This window comes from Camelina sativa, chromosome 11 (assembly GCF_030686135.1).
Source record: "Camelina sativa cultivar CO46 ecotype springtype chromosome 11, ASM3068613v1".
NCBI classification, from domain to species: domain Eukaryota; kingdom Viridiplantae; phylum Streptophyta; class Magnoliopsida; order Brassicales; family Brassicaceae; genus Camelina; species Camelina sativa.
In genome coordinates, this window is record NC_141890.1 from 35,737,519 (window position 1) to 35,760,494 (window position 22,976).

The 22,976-nt window shown below is 32.1% G+C and overlaps 2 protein-coding genes and 1 long non-coding RNA gene across 5 annotated transcripts; all 3 read right to left on the reverse strand.

The window, feature by feature from the left end:
* Positions 1-3,168: 3,168 nt before the first annotated feature.
* Positions 3,169-7,193, reverse strand: LOC104725057 (uncharacterized). The gene is given in 14 exon segments (XM_010443653.3): positions 3,169-3,210; positions 3,212-3,273; positions 3,403-3,516; positions 3,606-3,719; positions 3,875-3,935; positions 4,020-4,220; positions 4,310-5,124; positions 5,203-5,328; positions 5,431-5,498; positions 5,593-5,701; positions 5,984-6,068; positions 6,152-6,268; positions 6,365-6,532; positions 6,746-7,193. Coding segments are annotated over 14 exon segments (2,184 nt in total). The 5' UTR covers positions 6,859-7,193; the 3' UTR covers positions 3,169-3,179.
* A 2,161-nt stretch (positions 7,194-9,354) lies between these two features.
* LOC104725058 (WD repeat-containing protein WDS homolog) lies at positions 9,355-12,685 on the reverse strand. Its single transcript, XM_087473631.1, has 5 exons — positions 11,332-12,685; positions 11,048-11,149; positions 10,322-10,642; positions 9,912-10,232; positions 9,355-9,837 (listed from the first exon to the last, which is right to left on the reverse strand). The coding sequence occupies exons 1-5, from the start codon at positions 11,983-11,985 to the stop codon at positions 9,700-9,702; spliced, it is 1,536 nt and encodes a 511-aa protein (XP_087329757.1). The 5' UTR covers positions 11,986-12,685; the 3' UTR covers positions 9,355-9,699.
* Positions 12,686-19,160: 6,475 nt separating this feature from the next.
* On the reverse strand, positions 19,161-22,659 carry LOC104725060 (uncharacterized). 3 transcript variants are annotated; one of them, XR_015573138.1, is made up of 5 exons: positions 22,239-22,659; positions 21,785-21,842; positions 21,054-21,121; positions 19,854-19,910; positions 19,161-19,410 (listed from the first exon to the last, which is right to left on the reverse strand). It is a non-coding gene; the product is annotated as an uncharacterized LOC104725060 (long non-coding RNA). The 3 variants fall into 3 exon arrangements; XR_757833.2 differs by lacking the exon at positions 21,054-21,121; XR_757832.2 differs by lacking the exons at positions 19,161-19,410; positions 19,854-19,910 and having other exon boundaries at positions 20,921-21,121.
* Between the last annotated feature and the right edge of the window lie 317 nt (positions 22,660-22,976).

Here is a 22,976-nt window from a genome sequence, read left to right on the forward strand (position 1 = left end):
AAAAAAATATGAATTACATGTATTGGAAAGTGAAACATTTTAAATAATATATTTAAATATGAACTACTTGTATCATTTATCGAATATGTCATTTCCTACTAATATTGTTTGAATGATTTGGTAATATAGTTTTGGAGAGATAACATTTGAAAGTTCTAATTACAAGGTAAATTACCTAACAATTATTAGATGTTATGGTAGAAAATACATATTCATTTTTTATTTAACATTACTTCACTTTTCATTTTTGTTTTGTATTTTCCTAAAAAATAACTATGATCCTCTAACATCTCATTCTTATATATATATTTTTTTCTTTTTCTTATTACAAATTCTGTTTTATCTAGGTTCTTCAGCTTCTTTTCAAAATTCTTATATATTCCCTATATATTAATAGGGAAGCATTCTGGAAAAAAAGCTGATGTGTTATCCTTAGAGAGCTTTGTGCACATTTTAGCAAAATACCCTTAAATTTTATACTTAATTACATTAACATGCCATTATATTTTCAAAAAAAAAATTAACTGAATAATAATTAGATATGTCATCATTTTCACACAAATTTAAATATTACATATTAAAACTAGTTAAATAATTACATACTATTTTAAGCAAAATTTCACTAAAATATACTTACAAATATACAAGTCAAAGTTATATTAATTTCTTAAAATCAATATAAATATTGATTTTTTAGAATCAATATAAGTAAAATATTCTTAAAAAGCTATAAAAACATATCAGTTAATATAAAGTTAATAAAAATAAAGAACATATAACTTATTAAAGAAATCATATAAAAATGAAATGTTTTTTTTCTGTTAGTATTATTTGAAGAAACGGAGTGCTTGTTAAGAGTTACAAGCGGTGTTTGAACATGTCTGAAGGACTTCAGACGAAGCGGGAAATTTGTGAAGTGGCATCTGCCAGCACGACACATTGGAGACAGTGCAACACATCGAGGATGGAGATGGGGAGCATGGACGAAAAAGGTGTCAGCCTAAAAGGTGTTCGTTGGAAGCTACAAACAAGTGGGTTGGTAAAGTCAACATGATGATGGGGAACTTCTCAGGATCCACCGGAGAAAGAGAGGTGTTGTGAAGGACATGAAGCATTGTAGGACTTGCTAGATAAAGAAGAGTATGGTGAAGATTGTTGAAGTCTATATAGGAGAAAGGAACTCATCTTATTAGGGTAAGCACTTTTAAGGTTAGAAAAGTGTGAGTCTAGAATTAAGCAAAAGAAAAGATTTTGCCGAGTGTTTTGTTTGGTGAGTAAATAAACGATTGAGCATAGTTGTTGCTGTGGAGGTAAAGTTGGGTAGATTAGGATCGATTCAGTGGCAAACCACATGTTGTGGTGTTGCATGAAACTGATCAAACAAGCTTGTAAGACAGTTGTTTGAGGAATCTAAAATAAAGCTCAGCTTACTTATATCTTTGGTGTTCTTGTATTAGTATCCAAGGTTCTAATTATTTCATTATTACCATAATAATTTAAATAATAAGTTTCAATAGTTATTATAATTGATTATAAAAAGGAGTATATTATCCCTGAATTATCTCCAACTCATTAAAAGAAACTTAATTCCCAATAAATATAGATTTATATATATTCATAAATAAATATAAAAATGAAAACAAATTAGAGGATATCTTGATGTGTGATTATTTATACATGGCCCTGTTCGAATAATTGTCGCTAGTGACCCATTTTCCACAGCTTTTAAGGGCAAAAAATAGAAGGAAAAGATGAATTATCTGTCATCATTAATCACAGCGACTGTTTTTCTTTCTCGGGAAGGAGAAGAGTTCAATCGCTAAAAATTCCAGCGATGGGTTTTTGGAACCAGCGATGATAAAAGTGATCGCCGACGACAACTTTTCTTTTCTCTCACCTCCCTTTTTCACTATGCTGCCTTTTATATGTGTGTCGCTGATCGCTAATGTAGCAATAAGAAAAAGAACAGGACCTAAATCTAAGTATGTAAAATAATTAATCTCAATATTTTGTGATTATTGATTAAAACTGAAAATATTGATAACCGAATAGGAATATAGATTCTAATTGTATATTCTTCTATGGGCTATTAAAAAGGAATGAGACATAACCCTTATCATTATAAATAAACTTAGTACCAAAAAAAATCATAATATATTTAAAATGAGTGATTATTAATTATGCAAAAAATTTATAGTTACTCGATAAACCATAAAAATGATTTGATTTTTAAAACACACAATATACATATTGCCATAAATTGTATAAATATTTTCTTTACCATGTTCACATATTTCAAGGGTGAAATGTATTCTTACACGAATACGTTGATTTTAGAATTTCATTAATTTTTTCATAATGGTTTTTTGGTAATAATCCGTCATTTCTAGAAAATATTAACAAACTGACTAACTCAAAAGATTTAAATAGCGTAATCAAAATATTAAATCAATAAATTTGATTATTTTCAGAAACGTTAGCTTAGAATACGATTGTTACCAACATATAATAAAATTAAATAATTAATTTACCAAGTAATTTAATATATGTTGTTGTAATTAGATAAGAAACATGCAAAATTGTTATGATTATACGATAAAACACAAGAAGATATGAGTTTGATTTTTGAACCAGACAAGACATGTTGCCACAACTAACGATGAAATAAAAAATATGAAGGGATTATATGTATTGGAAGCATTTTAAATAGTATATGAACTACTTGTATCATTTATCGGTTTTTACGAAAAGGTTACGATCAATTCACATATCGAATATCGAATATCGAATATCGAGTCCTCTATGTAAGAGTGTGAAAGAAAGAGAGGAGTGAAGAGATTGAACTCTACTAAAACTGTTTAAGACTGTTTACTTAAAAACAAAGACTCCTTTGTTAATCTGTAGAGAAAGTGTTGACGTTGTTACAAACTTACAACCAAAACTAAACCAATTCCTTGCTTTCTTTTTACATTTCTTTTTTTCTGCAGTCTTTTACCTTAAACAAGAGAGTGCGAAGAGGAGTAGATAATAAATATTAGATGATGAAACCTATGTTTGCTTCTTGCTCGCTACCACTCTAACGCACCTGTAATAATCATATATGTTAGTCAATCAGATCATCCTAACTGTTTAGGCATTTTTCTTTATTTTGACAAAGAGCCAACCTTCTTCACTATAATTTACGCTACCTCGGACAACTTCTTCTCCTCAGGATGGTCCAGTGAAGTTAGAGGTTGCAGCTGTATTGTACTGGAATATCCTAAGTTTCCCCTCCTACGCAAAAACCATGAGTCATGAGTCGTCATTTTCATATTCATATTCCTCGTAGTCGATTATATATAACAAAACCCGAATTCCCAAACCGAGCATTGTAAGACAACAATTATATTCTATATGTTTTACCTTTGTCCCATAAACAAGACCTCCTCCAGGAGAAGGATGAAAACAAGCAACGTTCACTTCATCCTCTGAACTTGGCAGCACTCTCACAAGCTCCATATCTGAAACTCTGTATATCTGACCAACCCACACAAAAATATATTTTTCATCTCCAAGAATGTATATAAAACACACCATGATACAGATGTAGTAGCATGAGGCTTTACCTCCAATACTGTGAAATAATGTGATGTTGTTTCACCATCACTAACGATGCTCTTCAATAGAGAACCATGACGCCGCCCATATGCAAGCAGTATATGCTCCGAGGTGGGTGAGAACTACAAACAGAATTCTCAATTATTCAAGTATTTTCAACAACTTACGACTAAACCAATAGTACATCAGCTAAAACAAGTGAAGGACGGATAAACACAATACCATCTGAACAGAAACCATAAAAATTCAATTTGATTATCCTTGAAAGGCGACTAACCTGGATAGAGGTCAAGCAATGCGCAGCTCTGATTGCCCGTGACACAAGTACAGAACCAAAACTGTATACATAGAAAATCACATTAGAGATGTGCATTTCAAGATGGTAGAATTAGCACAATGAGATATCGGTAAGTGGCAATTACTTTTCCTTCTGGAGAGAATACACACGAAGCTCGTAAATGACTTGGTGTGCTGTCACAGGGTGTCGAGTTGGGGAAGTTGCAAGCCCCGAATCTTGTTGCGCTTGTGTCTGCAGTCCAGGATCTGCCTCAGCATGATGAAAAACACATGCAACACATGCCGCTAGATATCTCCCGCATGGCGAAAAATGAGCTCCCATTTCACTGAATACATATAAAGAGGCAGAAATATTAATATAGCATAACTCGACGTAAAAATACTTGTCTCTCAATTTAAAGAGAAGGAGCTTTGCCTGCAAAGGACGGCATGCGGTATTGTAAAAAGACATCTGTCGGACTTGAGTTGCGCATATGGGTCTTTGATGTCATGCGGCCACACTCTGAGTTTGACAGTACAAGGTAATTCTGCAGCAGCTGCTGCTGCAGCCGAAGCAGCAATTGAGGTAGCAAGCTCAGACTGGACCCTGTTCACTACAGGTTGAGCATCACTTCCATGTTGATTGTTACGAGAAGACACACCTTCTGGTAATCCAGATCCCAAGAACTGAGGTTGTGAAGTTTGTTCCTGTGCTCCGCCTCTTCCAGAAACCGCATGTAAGTTAACACTACTCGGGATTTCTAATAACGCTACTGCAGCCTCCAGACTGGTTGTTGATAAACGAGGTGTTGAAGATGGAGCTGAGATACCATGATTACTACTGCCCGTAGGAGGAACCACTGAATTAGCAACTCCATGACCTTGAGCCATCAACCACCCTTGTATAAAAGGTAACTCCCAGGATACTCGATCCCTGAACTGAAATAATTGCTGAATCTGTCCAAGCTCAGGGAAATCTGATCGATTTCTTCCAACAGGTTGAGCTTCATCTACATTCATACCATCAACTGCAGGAGAAGTTCTATCTCCAGTAGAGTGACCAATCCTTTGATCATCTCCAGAAGTTGTACGCACGGGCATGTGTGAAAGAGGGACAAGAGGTAGTTCTGCTGCCACACTAGTTTGATTGCTTTCTGTGCTTGTGAACAAGATAGCCGGGGGAGGATACCTTAAGTAACCCATAGATGTTGCTCTAGACATTGAAGAATCTAATGAATCGATTTCATTCACCTGCCACTTAAGGTAAGAAATATAAGCGGACAGAATGGAGAAAAAAACAATTAAATGAATCTTTATAAGGTAGCTCACCTCTGCAGTCAAGAGAAATGGTGCCCCATGAGGGTGAAAGTGTACAGCTCTCAGAGAGCGCCTCGTCTTCAACACAACGGTTGGTGATGATTCCTCTCCTCTCCTATTGTAGTGCCACATGTGCAGCTGTAAAATATCATGAAATCAACTTCATAAGATTTTTCTGTAAGGAGGTGCTACCTACAACTGGCTAGTGTTTCATAGGGAGGCTTAAAAGGGATAAATGACCTTATGACCAGAAGCAACAGCAAGTAGTTCACCCTCAGCATGGAAAGCGATAGAAGCAATAGGCCGATCTGGTAAGAGAGAAAAGAAGAGACTAAAACTGATAAGATGATAGACAGAACTACGAAAAAGAAACACAGTGATATGATTCCTAGGAGGACTTACAGAATGCATGAGATCTAATACATTCAGAAGTTGTGGTATTCCATAAGCGGACCTCCAGATCTAAACTTCCACTAGCAACTAATTCTGAATGATGCGGGTGGAATCTGACCTGTACAAGCTCATATAACATTAGATTCAGATATAAGAGGAATGGGCTACATAACCTAGATGAATATCTGATCTACAGTAACCAAAACAAATTTACTGTTCATTTGAAGATGCAACACACTGACAAAGATGCATAACTTAACACCCCTCAAACAAGCAACATAGCAAATGCCAAAATTCATTTCACTGCCTGAGATTGAATGATCTATACATAGCAAAGTTCTAACAATGGTACTACATATCAAACATAGAAAGGGATAAAGTTGGGAAAAGGTATGCTCACCACCCAAGGAGTCCTGCGATGGCCGGTCAGAACTTTTAAGCACTTTCCAGTTTCACAATCAATAATCTTTACAGTATGATCACCACTACACGAAACAAACAAAAAAAAACTGTGTGAATTCATATACAAAATGCAAAAGAACAAAAGATGTACTCCATGATAACTCACTGTGTAGAAGCAAGAATTCTTCCATCAGTACTAAAAGCCGCTGCAATAGTTGACCTTGGAGGAGGTCCAAGAGGGCAATATTTTGCAGACAAATGCTGCAATGACTCTGCCTCAACCCTTCATGCAAGTAAAACACACATCAATTACAATGAGAAAAATCTCAAAGAATGTTCAAAAACAAGATCCTTTGCAATAACGAGACAGGAAGCATACCATGAAGTAAGACTTTGACATTGTCCCGTCTCTCTCAAAGGTTCGCTGTTGGTTCCACATGAAGAAGAATCAGTATGCCATCTACTTTTACCCCAACGTTTCCTTGGCACAAACTTTGCCTTTGGTGACATTTCCCTCTGAACCAGCATGTTGAAAACACTCCTCCCCCTAAACAATAAAATCACAATTCCCAAGTTTAGACAAGATCTAGTTCCCACAAATTCAATAACTGAAGCTAAACAAAAGCTTCGTAACGCCTTGATCTAATGCAAAAATCAACAAAAACAGAAACAAGACCGTTCCAATTTCCATAATTGAGAGGGGCAACACATATTTTACAAAAGCACGAAAAAAACGTAATCCATAAACAAAAATAGAAACCTGCGGCGGTGTAAATTCGCCACCGATTTGCGTGGAGGGATCAATGAGCGAGGAGAAGAAGAAGATGAAGAAAAAGATTGATCTTGTGACGACGAACATACAGGTTGAGTCATCTTCAAATCCAAAATTCATATAACCAACCACCTTAAGAAGAAGTACAAAAAAAAAAAAAAACCCTAATTCACCGGCGATCTCGGTTGAGATCTCCGATCTGAATCGCCGCGCGCTTCGTCCCCTCGAGATATAGATTCAATTTTCGTCTGGGGACTTTTTTGTTTGATGAGCGCGTCCGACGAAGAAACCTAAACAGGTTTGTGTGTTTTTGTTTGTTCAGGATCAGGACCGTGTTAGAGCGCTGTGAGATGGATGTTGTTAAAAAGGATATTAAATTTTTGTTTTCTATTTCAAGTAAGTGTGTGTCTTCTATGTTATGTAATAATATTGTAGTAACCCTCTGTGGTTGCTAATTTTTCATGATTATCTTTTAAACAACCTGTCTTTTGATATCATCCCTAATTAGCTTTTTTTATCAATTTTGAAATTTCCCCCAATTGTTTTATATGACCAAATTATATCCCTTACCAATGAACCTGACCTTGAGGAAGGTGTATCAGTTTTGTGTTGGAATTTTTGATTTTTTTCCATTTTTGGAAACTAATTATCTTGATTTTATCTCAAAATCATGTGATTATTTTGTGTAGATCTTATCATTTCTATATTAGATTATTTATAATTTACATCTATGAATCAGTTAAATTTTTCAATTATTATAATATGGAAAAATGTAAAAGATCATGTTTTGAATTGTGTATTATTTTGGTACATTTTTTAAGCGTATACATATAATTTAAAGCTATATATTTGAATAACGTAGCATTTGACATATATATGAAGTATTCATCATGCATAATCTTCAACAATGCTGGGTGAATTTCTTGTTATGGAGGGACATGCTATTGCCTATTTGTCTAGGTTAGTTCTAATCAATGTTGGTAGCGAGATTGGCTTTCACTGATCGTACCTTCTTGTTAACAGCACAAGTTTCTTTTTATTCATTGATGATAAGGTGGTTGCGATTTGGGGTTAGCATGTTGTATTTTGGAAACCAATTACAAAAATTCAAGGTTCCTCCTAACCACTAGAAAAAAAAAAGGAATAAAAAGAACAATGCATAATGAAATAAACAATTTCAAAAAAAAAGAAAATAAAAATGCAAAGAAAAAAAAGAAAAAAATAAATAGTAACCAAACAATAACAATATATTTTAAAATATAATAAATATTATATAAATCAAATTTCAATGAAAATACTAATATTACTTTTAATGTATATATAATGAGTTTCACATATGATTTTAAAATAAATTTTGTGAATTAAATTTTGTGTATTTCATGTTAAATATTAATAATTAGTATTAACCTACAATAAATGATACAGGAATATTGTTTTTCTTATATCTTCTGCCTAACCATTGTACCCATTAAGGATGAGAGAAAATGAAATACGGATATGGTTGAGGAGATTAGAAAATAAGATTCCAATTAACAAAAACTCGGAAAACTTGGTGTAAAGTTAATGGGACATCGCACATAAGTTCAAAAATATATAAATAAATATAACATTTCATCAGAATTTTAAGAAAATAACATTATTTGTGAAAAATATTAAAACAAACCACTAGTGACTCTTCTTAACTTTCGTTTGATCATTCATACCAATGCAACTGCAACCCTACGGAACTGCATTACAAAAATCGTTATGTGAGAGTAAAAAAAAACTAAAAATATGTCTTTTCCAAACATCAAATACATTGGTCTTTCATAATTAATTTACCTGACCGTATGATTAACTGTGAGTAATTTATTGAGTGTGTGAGATTTAACAGAGAAGATCTACAATCTAAAGCATATGTTTTGTCATTTATCACACTACTTGATTAAATTTTTGGTAAAAACCCAAATACATAAAATAATAAGTATTTTAATATGAAATTTATTTGTTTTTTTGAATAATTTTTTAGTATTTTTAATGATTTAATTATAAATAGTTTAATAAAGTTTTTGGTGTTTTTAAACGTTTATATAATTATATATTACATTTATTATGTTTTAACCGCTATTGCACCCACTGGTCAGTCAGTCATAAAACTCCCACAAACGCACCCATTTTAAAACACTAAATCAGTCATTCGCTTAAAACTACAACTGTCCGCTTCAACAATCTCCTTTAACCGCAATCGCAAACGATGTGTTTGAACCAGTCAGACCCTTACATATAGGTTTCGATTTTCTAGTTTTTTTGTTACAATTGTATTTTGTAAAAAATATATATATCTAACATTTTATCAAAAATGAAATACGTCGGATTGCTTAATCAACCTATTGTATAATATAAGTTGTTTTAAAAAAAATTGTGGGTGCAAATGCTATATCAGTCCTCTTAACTCGAGTGACTTTATGAACGCAAATCAGGTCTTGCTAATTATTTAACGGATTCTTTTGTCTACAACGATTCTACTTGAAATTAAAAAAAAAAAAATTATGGCCGCCTATTCTGACAAACAAAAAAAACATATTGGCAGATATTGAAGTAACAGAAGTTAAGGGGCGTATCCGAAATTCATATTTCTTAACAAATTCTGTTTAAACTTTAAAGTAACGGAAGACCACATGGTAACACAACCTTTGCTCTGAATAGAAAACTACTGCCGACCACCTAACACTTATCTCACATATAGCTCGTTTCCGTTTTATGCCTACACCGGTTTGGCTTCAGTTCATGTCTCAAATCCGGTTCAGAAACCACAACGTATCAACAAAACTCAAACAGGAAGAAATCGTTCTGCAAGCCCCCCCCCCCCCCCCCCCCCCCCCCCAATAAGGAAGAAACGAAACAAATAAGTAAATAGAAATGAACTATACACAAACGTGAAGCTACTAGGTCCTGGTTTAAAGCTACTGCATTTTCTGGTTATCACTCGCAGAGGCCAGCATCCGGGGATTTCTCGGGTTCCAGCTCACGCAGTTCACAGTCATGGAATGACCTGATAACACCTCAAGCGGCTTCGCGTTCTTCAGATTCCATAAGTACACCTGCGAACATCAGATCAATATCACTGAAAATCAATTAAAAAGATACTGTGTTGTTATGTGTGTTGTCTACTTACTTGTGAATCCTCGCTTCCACTGGCAATGAACGAACTGTCCAACCCACCAAAACATGACCGTATCACGTACTTGCTCTGCCTGTGACCCGAGAACTTCAATGGTTGGTTCCACTCTCCAGCAAGATCCCAAAGATGTATCTCTTGGCTGCTCAAGTTGACTATAAAGAACTTACCATCACCCGAAACCGAAAGGGAAGTAATCGCCTGTTCCTCAGAGATAACACGTTCGACTTTTGTCTCCAAATGCAAGATTCGGATCTCTTTATCCGAAAACACTGTGATCATACTCTCACCATCCGGCGTCACAGCCAAATCCACTACCTATTGGGAAATTGTACACATTTGTTTCAAGAATTCAAAGACCAAAACAAGGAACCTATAAGTAAATCTTTCCACCTAAAACTACTAACCTTTGGAATTCTCGTTCCTCTCCAAGCTTTGATCTCGTTTCCATCAGTATCCCACATTACAATCCCTCTTTCTGGGTCAGAACTGCCACAGACAAGCCGGGTTGAGTCAGGGAACCATGCACAAGAGCTGACCGTGGATCCGGTATTGTTGTTTCCAAAGGTGTGTCTCAACACACCTGTTTCAACATCCCATAGCTTAAGAACCTCAGCGTTTCCGCATGTAAGCAGTTTAGTATCATCAGGGCTCCACGAGACAAAAGAAACTGGATTTTGGTGGCTCTCAAGCGTGTGCTTCAGTTCGACTTTGTTGTCATCCAGTATCTGTAACAAGAAGACCAAATTATATTGATCTGGTGTCACAAGACCAGAAATAACTATTCTAGTCGTTAAAGACACAGACACAGTTTTAAATTGATCACAGAAACTAACAAAATACCCAACAAACTTTATCAAAATTGAAGTACCACGAGCTGGTTAAATGGCTCAAAACGACAAATCACTATGAATTGCAACATATTGTCCTTTTCTGTTGTCACCAAATGGCTTTCTAGTTTCTACCTTATATACCAAGCGTCAAGCCAAGACATCCAAAATATTATTTCCTTTTTTTCAAAATGTTATTCATTTCCTCATAAGGTTCTCTTACCAATCAGAGCTACTTTATATAGTCTCTTTCTCAATGACATTAGGTAAAAATAAGTGCAACCAATGGTCTAAGATATTTACCTTCCATATCATAGCTGTACAATCGCTTGATGCAGTGGCCAGATATTTGCCACTATTAGAGAATTGCACGAACCACACTTCATTTTTGTGTGCCATCAAAATCTGCAAGATAAAAAGAGATTTAGAAACTATAAGAACCAGTGACAAAAAGGCCAGAAAACATAGCTTCTTCGTGTACCTTACCACCAAATTGTAACCCTATCATCCCTCTATCATGGTAAAGAAATTTGAACTATTGTATCAAAATTAAGACATCTGAGGTTAATAAGGCAGAGAAACAGCACCTGAATTGTTTCTGAAGGAAGCTGATCTCTACCGCAACAGTGATCTTTGTAAAGTGAAACTGCATCCCATGAGTTATGATACAGACATGTATCAATCTGGTGCAGCACAGCAGACTCAACCAAATGTTCCAACCTTCTCTCAGGAATAACAATTGGCAATGGAATCAACTTCTCAACTTCAACCAACAAATGTTTCCTCAAATCCTGAACCAAAAAGCTGTCTGCTTCACCGGATTCCATCTCTTTAGAATAAACAATATCACAAGCAAGCCTGTGAATCTTATCTTTTCCCATCCCTAACAACGGAGCTTGCTTCCGTAGCACATTCAAGGCCAAAGAAACATCCCCTTGTTTCAAATACTCAACCAAACATTGCTTCAACACTAGATACAAAGCCGTGTTTCTCGTGTCATCACTGGAACTATCAAAAATCCTGTCCAGGACCGCAACGCAACTATCCCAATTCCCACTCAAAACTTGCTTCTCGAGAAGCCCGAAATCGGCTGACTTATACAAGATGTTAGACTCGTGTTCCAAACAAGAAGCAGACTTCTTGAATCCTAATGAGTATAAGCACTGAACCAAAACCCTAATAAATTCATGTTTTTTCAACAACCCTTTTGAACCTAAAAGTTCCCATAACCCGTTCTCCATCTGGAATCACACTCTTAAGCCTAAAAAAAGACAAGTTCTTTTACGTCTCGATGATGATGATGACTTACTAAAGATTCTCAGCAATCATTCCACATTCAATAGTTGAATGGTCCACAAAGGAAAGTACAAAACTTCCCGCTGAAAGTATGACACTTTACTAAAGAACCCAAAACTCTTAGAAGCATCACCAAAATCAGAAACTGAACTCTTAGATACTAATATAATTTCCCAAACTCAGAAGCAAATCACCTAATTTGTTTCCCAAAATAGCCGAAAAAAAAAAGCTAATCAACGAATACTGAAAACTAAATCGGCTACACTATATAAACGTATACAGCTCCAAAGCAAGAAAACACAAAGATGCGAGAAGAGTAATGGATGGTTGCTAGATTCAAATTCGTACGGAGAGATAATAAAAGAACCAGTTCAAACGAGAAGAAGAAGAAGAAGATGGTGAAGAAGGAGAAGAACGCAAGGCGTGAAATGAATCCAAATCTTGTAAACAGATTTCAATTAATTTCGGGTGAGTCTTCTCTGTATGGAGGAAGAGAGAGAGGTGGTTTGAAAGGAATGTGTTAATCGATATCGGATCGTTAAGTCCTATCGCTAATCCCTATCGTTAAGGCTTATACAGTTACCCATATCTTTGATATTTTGATTTTCTATACGAGCTACTAAAAGAATATTTTTTTCCTCCCAAAATAATTTATCTATACTATTAAAACACAATTACTCACTAGACTCAAATTAGACCATAACTTTATTTAATTAGAGAATCATTTAATTTAACAGAAAATGTCATAAAAATCCCCAACTATGTATTTTCATTGATTTAAATCCTCGACTCTTCATCTGTTAAAATAAATACTTATTTTTTTGTTGATTTTAAAATAAATCGTAAAGTCCTGTTGACTTTGCCGATTGAGGCACAATGTTAACTGAGTTAACGGAACAATCACACTGAGTTAACTAATCGTTACTGAGAATCGTAAATTAGCAAAGCGACGTCGTTTGTGTTTGAAAAAATATATACAAATATGGGATTCGAACCCATTACATCTGGAAGAGAAGATTAAAATCTTAACCAACCGAGCTGTGATGTTTTTATTTTATTTACCACAACACAATACTTAGCTTTCCATATATGATCCACGATGTTTTTCTTTTTGGAATTCGACTCTGTGATAATAAATCTCGCCGGAGATGGAGAATCAGACATCCGCGGTGGAGATTCCGAAGATTCAAAATAAGAGGAGAAGCTCCACCAATCAAGAATCAAATAGGTTTAAGCTCCACCAAAATTGATTGATTCAAAATTATCACCGGAGAGGGATGCTGATTGATTCAAAATTAAATATGGGTTTTAGGAGTTTGTGGTTTATGGGTTTAGAAATTGTGAGTAGTTCCGATTAATTAGCTCTCTTATCATGGGTTATGGGTAGTTATTTTCTTCCTCTATTTATAATTCTCAGACTTTGTGCTTCTCAATTTCAATAGAGCAATTTTAGTTTCAGTTCTTCTTCTTCTTCTTTTCTGCAATTTTCTGTTTCTGTTTTATCCAACAAGCGATGATTTGGAAATATTGAAAAGAAGATTGTGTCGTCTGGGAGATGAGAAGAGTTAGGTTTCAGAGATGAAAGCTGAAGAAGAAGGCTTCGCCATTGTTCTCGCTTCTTCTTCTCGAACATAAACTCTATATATCTTTGTGTCTGTATTCAATATTAAGTAAAACAGTACAGCTCCGTTGGTGAAGAAACTATTGTTCTATAAATGAGGTAATGAAGAGTTCATGCTTTAAATCAATGAAAACACATAGTTGAGGTTTTTTATGATATTTTTCCGCTTAATTTAATTAAATTAATCTATAGTTTTGATTTATCTAAATGACTATTATACCCCTTGTTGGACCACTTATTTACAACCGGATCGGGACGCGGATCCTGTTTAACCCGGAAATAAAAGAAAAAAACTTGCGGATCTGTTTGTTCTCCAGGTTTATAATATTCGGATCATGTATGTTATTTTATTCAAGAATAGTTAAGCACACAATCAAACAGATGTATAATCTCTATAAATAAGGAAACTAGTATCCGAGTATTTAATGACTTCAATAATATCAAATATTAACTACTACCATACTTAATCACTATAATTATTACGAATATTAATAATAATGAGAAATCTTTAATACTTATCAATTGTGACTTTGTTGTTTCCAAAATAATTAATAGATTAAATACGAAATTGTATATATATGTAAACTTATTTGATTTGCTTTTATATTGTGAGATATTTACGGAAACAACAAATCAACTTAATACAATTAAATAAAAACAAATCATCATTTAGTTTATATTTTTCAATATTTCCTTAACGAAATTATAGTAATTAATTATGATTAGTATAGATGGAAAGAATAAAAAACACAGAAATTATATATATGTAAAGTTGTAAACTAATTTACAGAAAATGTGTACTGTATATCCCACATCGACTAAATATTTTGGAATATGGTTCATAATCATTATAAATACAGCAAAACCTCTATAAATTAATAAGGTCGGGACCATGATATTTTATTAATTTATAGAGGTTTTAATTTATCGATAAATTAATAAAATATTAATTTATGAAGAGATTTTTTCATTTTCATAATTTTGAATATTTTTAATTAAAAATAAGATACTTTGTTATAATTCACACTTTTATTGAATTTTCTTAATTTATAATTTTGGTTATCGTAATATGATTGATGTCAATAGTTTAGTAGATTATCCAGGTGAAAATGATAAATGTTTAGAAATTCAGAGTTTAGAATAAATTATTGTTAGTATCTTTTATGATGAAGTCTGAAAAGATATTGCAGTATCTTTAAAACCAATTACACGTAAAGAAGTAACTATCGTGTGTAGGACGCTCCGTAATTTTTGGATGCAATTTGAAAAAAAAACAACACAAAATTTTGATTTAATGAGAAAGATTATAGATGAGCTCCATCCAGAATGCAAATTCAAGAATATTCAAACGCCAACTGAACCATATTTCAAAAATATATATAATATATATACTTAGTTTATATCATTATTAATTTATGATATTGATGGGACTATATTTTTACATAGGATTTCAAAAAAAAGTATTATCTTATTATTTTATCGAATTGTGTCATTTTTTACACCGGCCCAACTCAGGACTTGAAAAATTTATTAATTTATAGCGAGTATTAATTTATAGAGGTTCTACTGTATATGACTAATATGTTTTAAGTACAAATGACCAAGAAGTTTGATTTATCAGGTATCCAAATTTAACAGTTTAATTTGATTATATTATGAGCATATTAAACATATTATATTATATTTACGTTTTTTTAAAATTTTAAATATTATAAACATTTAAATTTTTATAGAATGTTTAAATTATTATAAATATTTGAACTCCGTCAAAAGTTTAAAATATTATAATATATTTAAAGTCTATAAAATATTTAAGTAATATTAATATTTTTACTCTTAAAAATTTTAAAATATAAAAAAAGTTTGAGTTAAACCCGTTAAAACATGTATTTTTATCAAACTATAAATTAAATTGGTTTCTTACAGTTTTTTTCACTTCAACATGTAAAAATTTAACAAGCAACTTCTCCTCTTTTGACGACAAACCAAAATAAAAAAAACCCATCTTCTTACAAAACTACTATCCGATATTGCGTTGTGTCTATCCTCTTACAAAACTACTATATGATATTGCAGAGTGTCTATTCTCTTACAAAATTACTATCCAATATTGCGGTGTGTCTGTTTCCGTGAAAAACTGCTTACTCTATTAGGATTTCCAATTTACCGTATAACCCCAAATATTCAAATAAACACTATATAAACAAAAAAAATAAGTCTAAATAAAAAAATACATTACAAAAATAAAAATTACAATAAAAGTAACTAACAAAATATATAATCATGTGCTGTAGCACGTGGTATCACCTAGTTTTCACGTTTAAATATATACAATTTTATCAAATTATAATATTATAAAGGTAAAATATAACATATACATCTAATGAGTAATCCTCGCAAATAGCATAAAAATTATTTTTGTTTCTAAATTTTATCATTTTTAAAGTTCCAAAATAGGATTATATTTCAAAAATTAAATCCTAAACTTTAAATACTAAAATCCTACCCTTAAAATTTATATTCTAGTGTAAAATAGTCAAATCCAAACATAAGAATATTTTCTAAAAATTAATTTAAAATCATATCAATGTGTCAATTAGTGCTATTTTTAGATTTTTAGAAGTTTGTGGATTGTGTGCTATTTTCGAGATGTCTAATATTCTAATATTAGTGATGGTGACAAAATAATAAAATGGTGGTTTAACTGTGTTTTAGAACCAGATTAATTATATTTAAGTCGATATAAATCGTTCATGTGATAGTTTAATTTTAAATATATATATATATATATATATATATATATATATATATATATTTGAAGTTCTTAGTAAGTTTAAATATGTCAATAAATGATTAAAAACCTTTTAGAAGTTTTAAATTTATTATATATATATGTTGTAATTCAACAACTTAGCTAACTAACTGAATTAAAGTGGATGCAAGTTTAAATTTGGATGCTTGTTAAGTTAAATTTTATGTTCATTCAGATTTTGATTCATTTATGTCTTATTCATAGCATGATTCAAAACCATTTTCTAAAATGTTTAGCCAATGTGGAACGTTGAACACATATTTTTGTCTTTATTAATTGAGTAATGTATATCTGTTTTTAAAAAAATGAATGACAACATATGTAAAATAAAATCTAGAGCTTTGTAATTTTATGTCTTATGTATGATGCTTCAAAGGAAAAACAAAGAATATGAGAATCATAATTTTAAATGTTAACAAAATCTTTGAATTATTATATTCTTAAATGTTAATTGTGGAACAAGATATACAATTTTTTATTTTATAGCTAAAATTAATTGTGTTGGTTATATGGATAAAAGAAAATTAATTGTAAGGGTTATTTGAATTCATAAATATGAGTAATTTCTCTATTCCCTATATACCCTTAATGAGATTTCATCAAGTAATTATTTACAAAAGAAATGTAAGTTTATAATGGACTTCAAAATTATCTAGCTTAAGTTTTTGTTCCAAAAATACTAGTATTAATTTTTTTTTCAAAAATACTATTACAATCTTGTGTGTTCAATGTGTTCTACGCCGAGGTAACTGGTATTCGTTGCAGATATCAATGTGTTTTATGTCGAGATCAAAAGCGACTTAGACAACAAGTCAACAAGTGCCTCGTAGTCGACCTCATTGTTGGTCGTGCGAAACCCGCATTAGACGGTGTGATGAGTGGTGTCTCCTTTCTAAATAAAGAGGACGATGTCCAACCCAACTCCTCGAAACTTTTTATCCCCATTAACAAAGAGTTTTCATCGATTTCCACATGTGGTGCACCATCCATGGTGAAATTCGCGAGAAAATCAACGAGTGACTGACATTTAACTGTCGTGTGTGCTATGTATTGATCATATGTACGTTTTGAATGTCAAACTTCCCTAATTTAACAACCCATTTCATTATGCATATGTAGGTTTTGATTTGTTGTAGACGTTCTTCGGTTGTGATCAGTGATGATCTTGATACATATGCTATCGATCAGCAGTTTGGAAATCACTAGTGTCATATGTTAAGGTATAGAGAACACAACACACACAATAAAACACTTGGAACGTGCCAAGCAAACGCTTTAATCAATCTTATAAAAACTTCCGTTTCTTACAAGACTTGAAACTAAGCTCACTCTCCTATCTATCTAACACAACAACCTATGTAGATCTAAAAGAGTTAAAACACACTCACCTTCAAAGCTTTTTGTATTTGCTTGAAGGTATACAAATCTCACAACTTTTATTCCACGAGTGCTAGCTCTTTTTGCGGCTAGCCCACGTCTACTTATAACCCCACAAACGATCTCTAACCTAGATCTTTGTGTATCCTAACTAAAAGGAAATATTCCTTATTCCTAAGAAAATATACTTCCTTATCTCTTCTTATCAAATATACTCTCAATATCTTCAAGTATATCTTGATCTCTTCTTCCTTCTTTCTCACGCACCTTATCACGGTGTTCCAAAATCTTTCTCCACATCAGCACGCCATCCCACGTCATCATATCAGACCTCTGAGACACTTCACAGCTTCCTGTTACCTTCAGAACTCTGTTGCACTTTCATCATAGTAAAGTAATCTTTTGTTGGTGATTTAAGTTGTTGATCAACGGTTTTCACTAACATTATAATTTTTGGTGAATGGTTACATTTCTTAAACGTGTGGTTGCAAACGTACATCAAATCGTTGAGTACTTTGCTTCTCCATAACAAAAATAGTATTAGAAAAACGAGAGTAAGAGGAGAGATTCACAACACCAAAAACTGATAAAACTTTGGTGAAAACACAAAAACAAAACACTAAATCTGTATTTGTTTCTCTTGTATCTTAAAAAACTTTGATTATCATAACCAAAAATCTTGAAAAAAAATCGAAATACACTATAAAGAAAGCAAAATAGTGTATTATCAAAATAATGTTTTAAGGAGGAAAACTAAATTTATAAAACCAGACAAAAAATGATCTGTCTAACTCCCATAATCTATATATAATAACAGTTGTGTTTTTTCAATCGTACTTTTTGGATATTTTTTGAAAAGTCGTGATGGATCATTGTAACCGTTATTTATTAAAAGTTGCAACTGTTCATTGTAGAGTTGTGTTTATTGGAACATTCGTATCTTTTGAAATCTATATATATTTGTCTGTTTGAACTGTTTTCATTTTTTTTGCCATGACACAAAATCAACTAAAATTTCAATCTCAAAAGTTTATACATTTTTCCCAATTATTTTCTAGCATTCATTCTTTTAAAAGTCAAAAAATTCCTTTAATTCTAGATTTAACAAAATATTTTTGGAATGATGAATCTACAATTAACTAAAGTTTAAAATTTTTGTATCTTTCATTTTTTTTGGTACTGGTTTTTTTTTTTGGTAATGGAATTTCCGTATATTTCATTGCTAAATATTTCGTTTATTTAACCAGTAAGTGAATATGTTTTTAAAGACTTTCTATACATGGTTTTTTTGTCATAGCCAGCTAGAGACATTTCTTTTCAAAATTATATTTTTGTTGAATCTATACTATTAATTGGGGAGTACAAAAACAGAAAAAAAAAATTACAAAAAATTCCATATATTGCCCCTACGGATTAAGCAAGGAAGAAGAGAAAAAAAAATTTAAGGGCAACGAAGTCATTATATTTGGAGATGGGACGCGAATCCTTATTGTTTGGTATTATTTCATTCGGATCGTAGATATATTAGATATGTATCCAAACAGTATCTTCTTCTTAAACCTGTATGAGAAATCAAATCCAAACGACATCAAAATCCGCAAGTACTAGAAAAATGGCAACTAATAATATGCAATCCCTGATGATCCTCTTCCGTATCTAATATATCAAAACATTAACTGGAAATATTTACAGTTAATCACAAATATTCTCTTTTCAAACAATCACAACAACCAGTTGGAATTGATTACCTTTTGTTCTTCGTCATTTACTAGCCTATATCAATCTTGAGAACTAAAAACAGAAACAGTTGGATCGAATCCCGGTTCTTACTATGGTATATCGTATCAACCCCAAAATGAAATCAAAAACAGAATATCTTATATTCATTGAATCGAATATTCTACCTTTCAACCAACCCCAACTTCAAATGCTATATAAACCAAAGAATACATTGGAAATCTTAAAACACATCAAACATACAAACAAACAGAATAGAAAGTCACCTTAGAATAAATCATGGCGTCCACCGATGGTTTCACACATGTTTCCGAGCTCAAGTCCTTCAAAACAACATGGAAGATAAGAGTCAAGATCGTGCATACATGGAAGCAATATACCACATACACTGGAGAGACAAAATAGATGATATTGGCTGATTCTACATTAAGTTTCTCTCATTTTCTTATAACTTTAAAAATATTTCCTTCAAATAACATAGAAGTTACAAGTTTTAACAACATAGGCACTCACAGATGAAGATAATGTTTTATTCAAAAAAAAAAGATAAGATAATGTCAAGATCAACAAAAAATACTTATTCACCTTAATAATAAGGTACCATAAAATCTTATTCACCTTTTTATTTTTACATCTATATTAAGTGAATTCTATTTTTATTTATTTTACATTCAAATTACTAATGGAGATGATTGTTTTGAACATATCTTTCATCTAGAAATTCCAAAGTTAACAAGATTAGACTAATGTAAGTTTATCCTAACCTGCCTTATGATTATTTTAATGGAGTTCGAATTAATATGTCAAGTTATATTACGTCTATATTTTGCTTTGCCAGGCACTCACAGATGAAGATACTGTCAAGATCAACAAAAATTCTTACTCTTAAAAGGTGATTCAGAAATATATAGATCTATTCATTCAACTTATCATGTTTGCATAATGAAACAATTCTCTTATAAATTAAACTTTGCTTTTTTAAAAAAATTTCATTACTACTCATTTATACAGTTTAATTTATTAACTAAATTCAAACTACTCATGCTTTTCAATTTTTCTGAAAATTCTTAAAACTAATAAATCATTTCAATAGAAAACGTATATTTTTAGTACCTTTTGACCTTGGTAATTTTAGGGGATGTTATTAGAGAGGTGATTTCTAAATCCATGTAGAATTGTAAATTCTAGAAATCAAAACACATGGATTTTGAAATAACATGTTTTATCCTTAGATTTGAATCCTTCTATTTTACACTTTCAAATCCATTCAAATCCATTTAAAACATAATGTGGATTTTAAAATCCAAAAACAATTCATTAAATGAATAACATGGGATTTTAAAAAGTATTTATAAATCATAGAACCAATAACACATAATTTTGATAAATATTTTAAAATCAATGATTGAATAACATATTATTTTTGTTTGGATTTCCAAATTCATTAAAATCATAGGTCTAATAACCCCCTCTTAGGCTCATATGGAGAGCATCTTGCCATATCCTTCTTTAAGATGTTTCCAAAAATATTATCCTGCAGTTCATGAGATACTAAATAAATTTACATGGATTCAACATGATGAGCATTATTATTCCAATAATAGGTACGACTTCGAAGACATTGAAGATGATTAGCTCATAGTACCCACAGAGTGAGGTCTCAAAAGCCTCATATCATTTTCTGCGTTACCGAGAGCTTAACAGCTCCAACAAAATGGAATAATAAATTAGTAATTGTTGATCCCTGAACCGAACTAGATACTAATGATAATTCGAAATGGCAATGCAGCTACGAAATCAACAAGTGGACAAACAGCATAATAATTAATGAAACAAATTTCAGTTTTGCATGAACTTCAGAATCTTCTTAGACTCGCCAAAAACCAAAGCACATCTTTTAAGGAAAATTCATGTTTCAATTTTAAATTACTTGAGTGATCTATACTTGCTTGGGGTTATCTCACGAAACTTAATGAAAAAGAAGACGAAAACGAGATCTCCTAAATCTATATTTCAGGTAGAAATAGATTTATCCTACATCGGTTTATCAATAAACCATGTTAAACGTATATACAACTAACTTTGTATCTTGGTCTTTTTAGGTTATGAAAATAATTCTAATAATTCACACAAATAAGCAACCATAGGGGGCATTCAAAACACAATGTAAGAAGGTGTTAAAAACATTAAAACTCACCTTATGGTACTATAACATTAACTTCCACACTTGCTAGACTCAATGTGCCAATGAACTCCTGCAATCAGAAGGGAAAACAAATTATTCAAGTAATCTTATCAATTGCAGATTTTTTTAGTTATTTATGGTATCAAATGTTTTATCGAACTGTTGTTAACCATATGAATAACAATTTTTGTATATTTTGCTAATCAAAGTGGATTTGGGTTATGAGTATGGATTTAGTAAAACGAAAATGGACTCTTAACCATTCGCCAATATCTACTCTTTTGACTTCCCATATAGCTCGATAGAGAAGTAAAAAAAAAGGATATAAGAAGAATTTACAAATATAAACCAAGATAGTCATATCCAGATTATAAATCGATTGATAGTGAAACTAAATCTATAGATTGTAAATCAATAAAAAAAGTGGAAATCCACATATGAAAAAATTATAGCAACTATTTACCACCTGATTTGGAGCTGAAATGTAGGGGGATAACGAAAGAAGAAGCTTAAATGGTTGATCGGTTGGCGGGAAATTAAAAGCTGATGGATCTGGCGATGGCAGCGAGATAGACTTGGATGGCGGTGGCCGGTGTAGACTATCGGTTGACGATGTAAAACATCGACGGCTAGGGATTTTTTTTTTTTTTTTGGTAGAAACGACGACGGCTAGGGATTTGAGATGAGAGAAATACAACACACGATCAAAGAAAGAAAGAATATTAATGTCGGTTGCCAACAAGAATGAGTATGTGTATATTGGTTTAGATCCTAAACCAGATATCTAAACCAGTCGAAACTTTTTTTTTTCTTTGATCAAAACCAAACCAGACTAAAGAAATAGATGTTCAATGTATAAAGTGGGTAAACTTTAGCGTTTCTAATTCTGTTTTATGTTTATGTTTTCTTTTTAAAATAACAATCGTTGATTGGAAATGAAGTAATTACTTTTTCCCTAACTGGCTGATTCTACTTGAAGTTGTGTAGTAATTACGAGAAGGTGAAGCCGAACAGCTCCTTTCTTACAGTTGGACACTTTTTTATATTATTGGGCTGTCAAGGCCCATCCTAAAATAATGTCGTTGGTTTCAAAGCATCCACGAACATAGACGGTGCCACATGTTGAAAAATAAATATTTCGGCAGTCAAGATTTTGTGTCCACGTCAGATGCTCTTAAAACTCACCCATAAAAAACATGATAAA

What these genes read in the sequence shown, in the direction of transcription:
- LOC104725058 (XM_087473631.1), bottom strand. Translation starts at nt 11,985, where the DNA reads ATGGAGAACGGGTTATGGGAACTTTTAGGTTCAAAAGGGTTGTTGAAA. An exon ending in GAGGAACGAGAATTCCAAAG is followed by an intron (nt 10,233 to 10,321) that starts GTTAGTAGTTTT and finishes ATTTCCCAATAG; the next exon opens with GTAGTGGATTTGGCTGTGAC. An exon ending in GTGGAAGCGAGGATTCACAA is followed by an intron (nt 9,838 to 9,911) that starts GTAAGTAGACAA and finishes TGATGTTCGCAG; the next exon opens with GTGTACTTATGGAATCTGAA.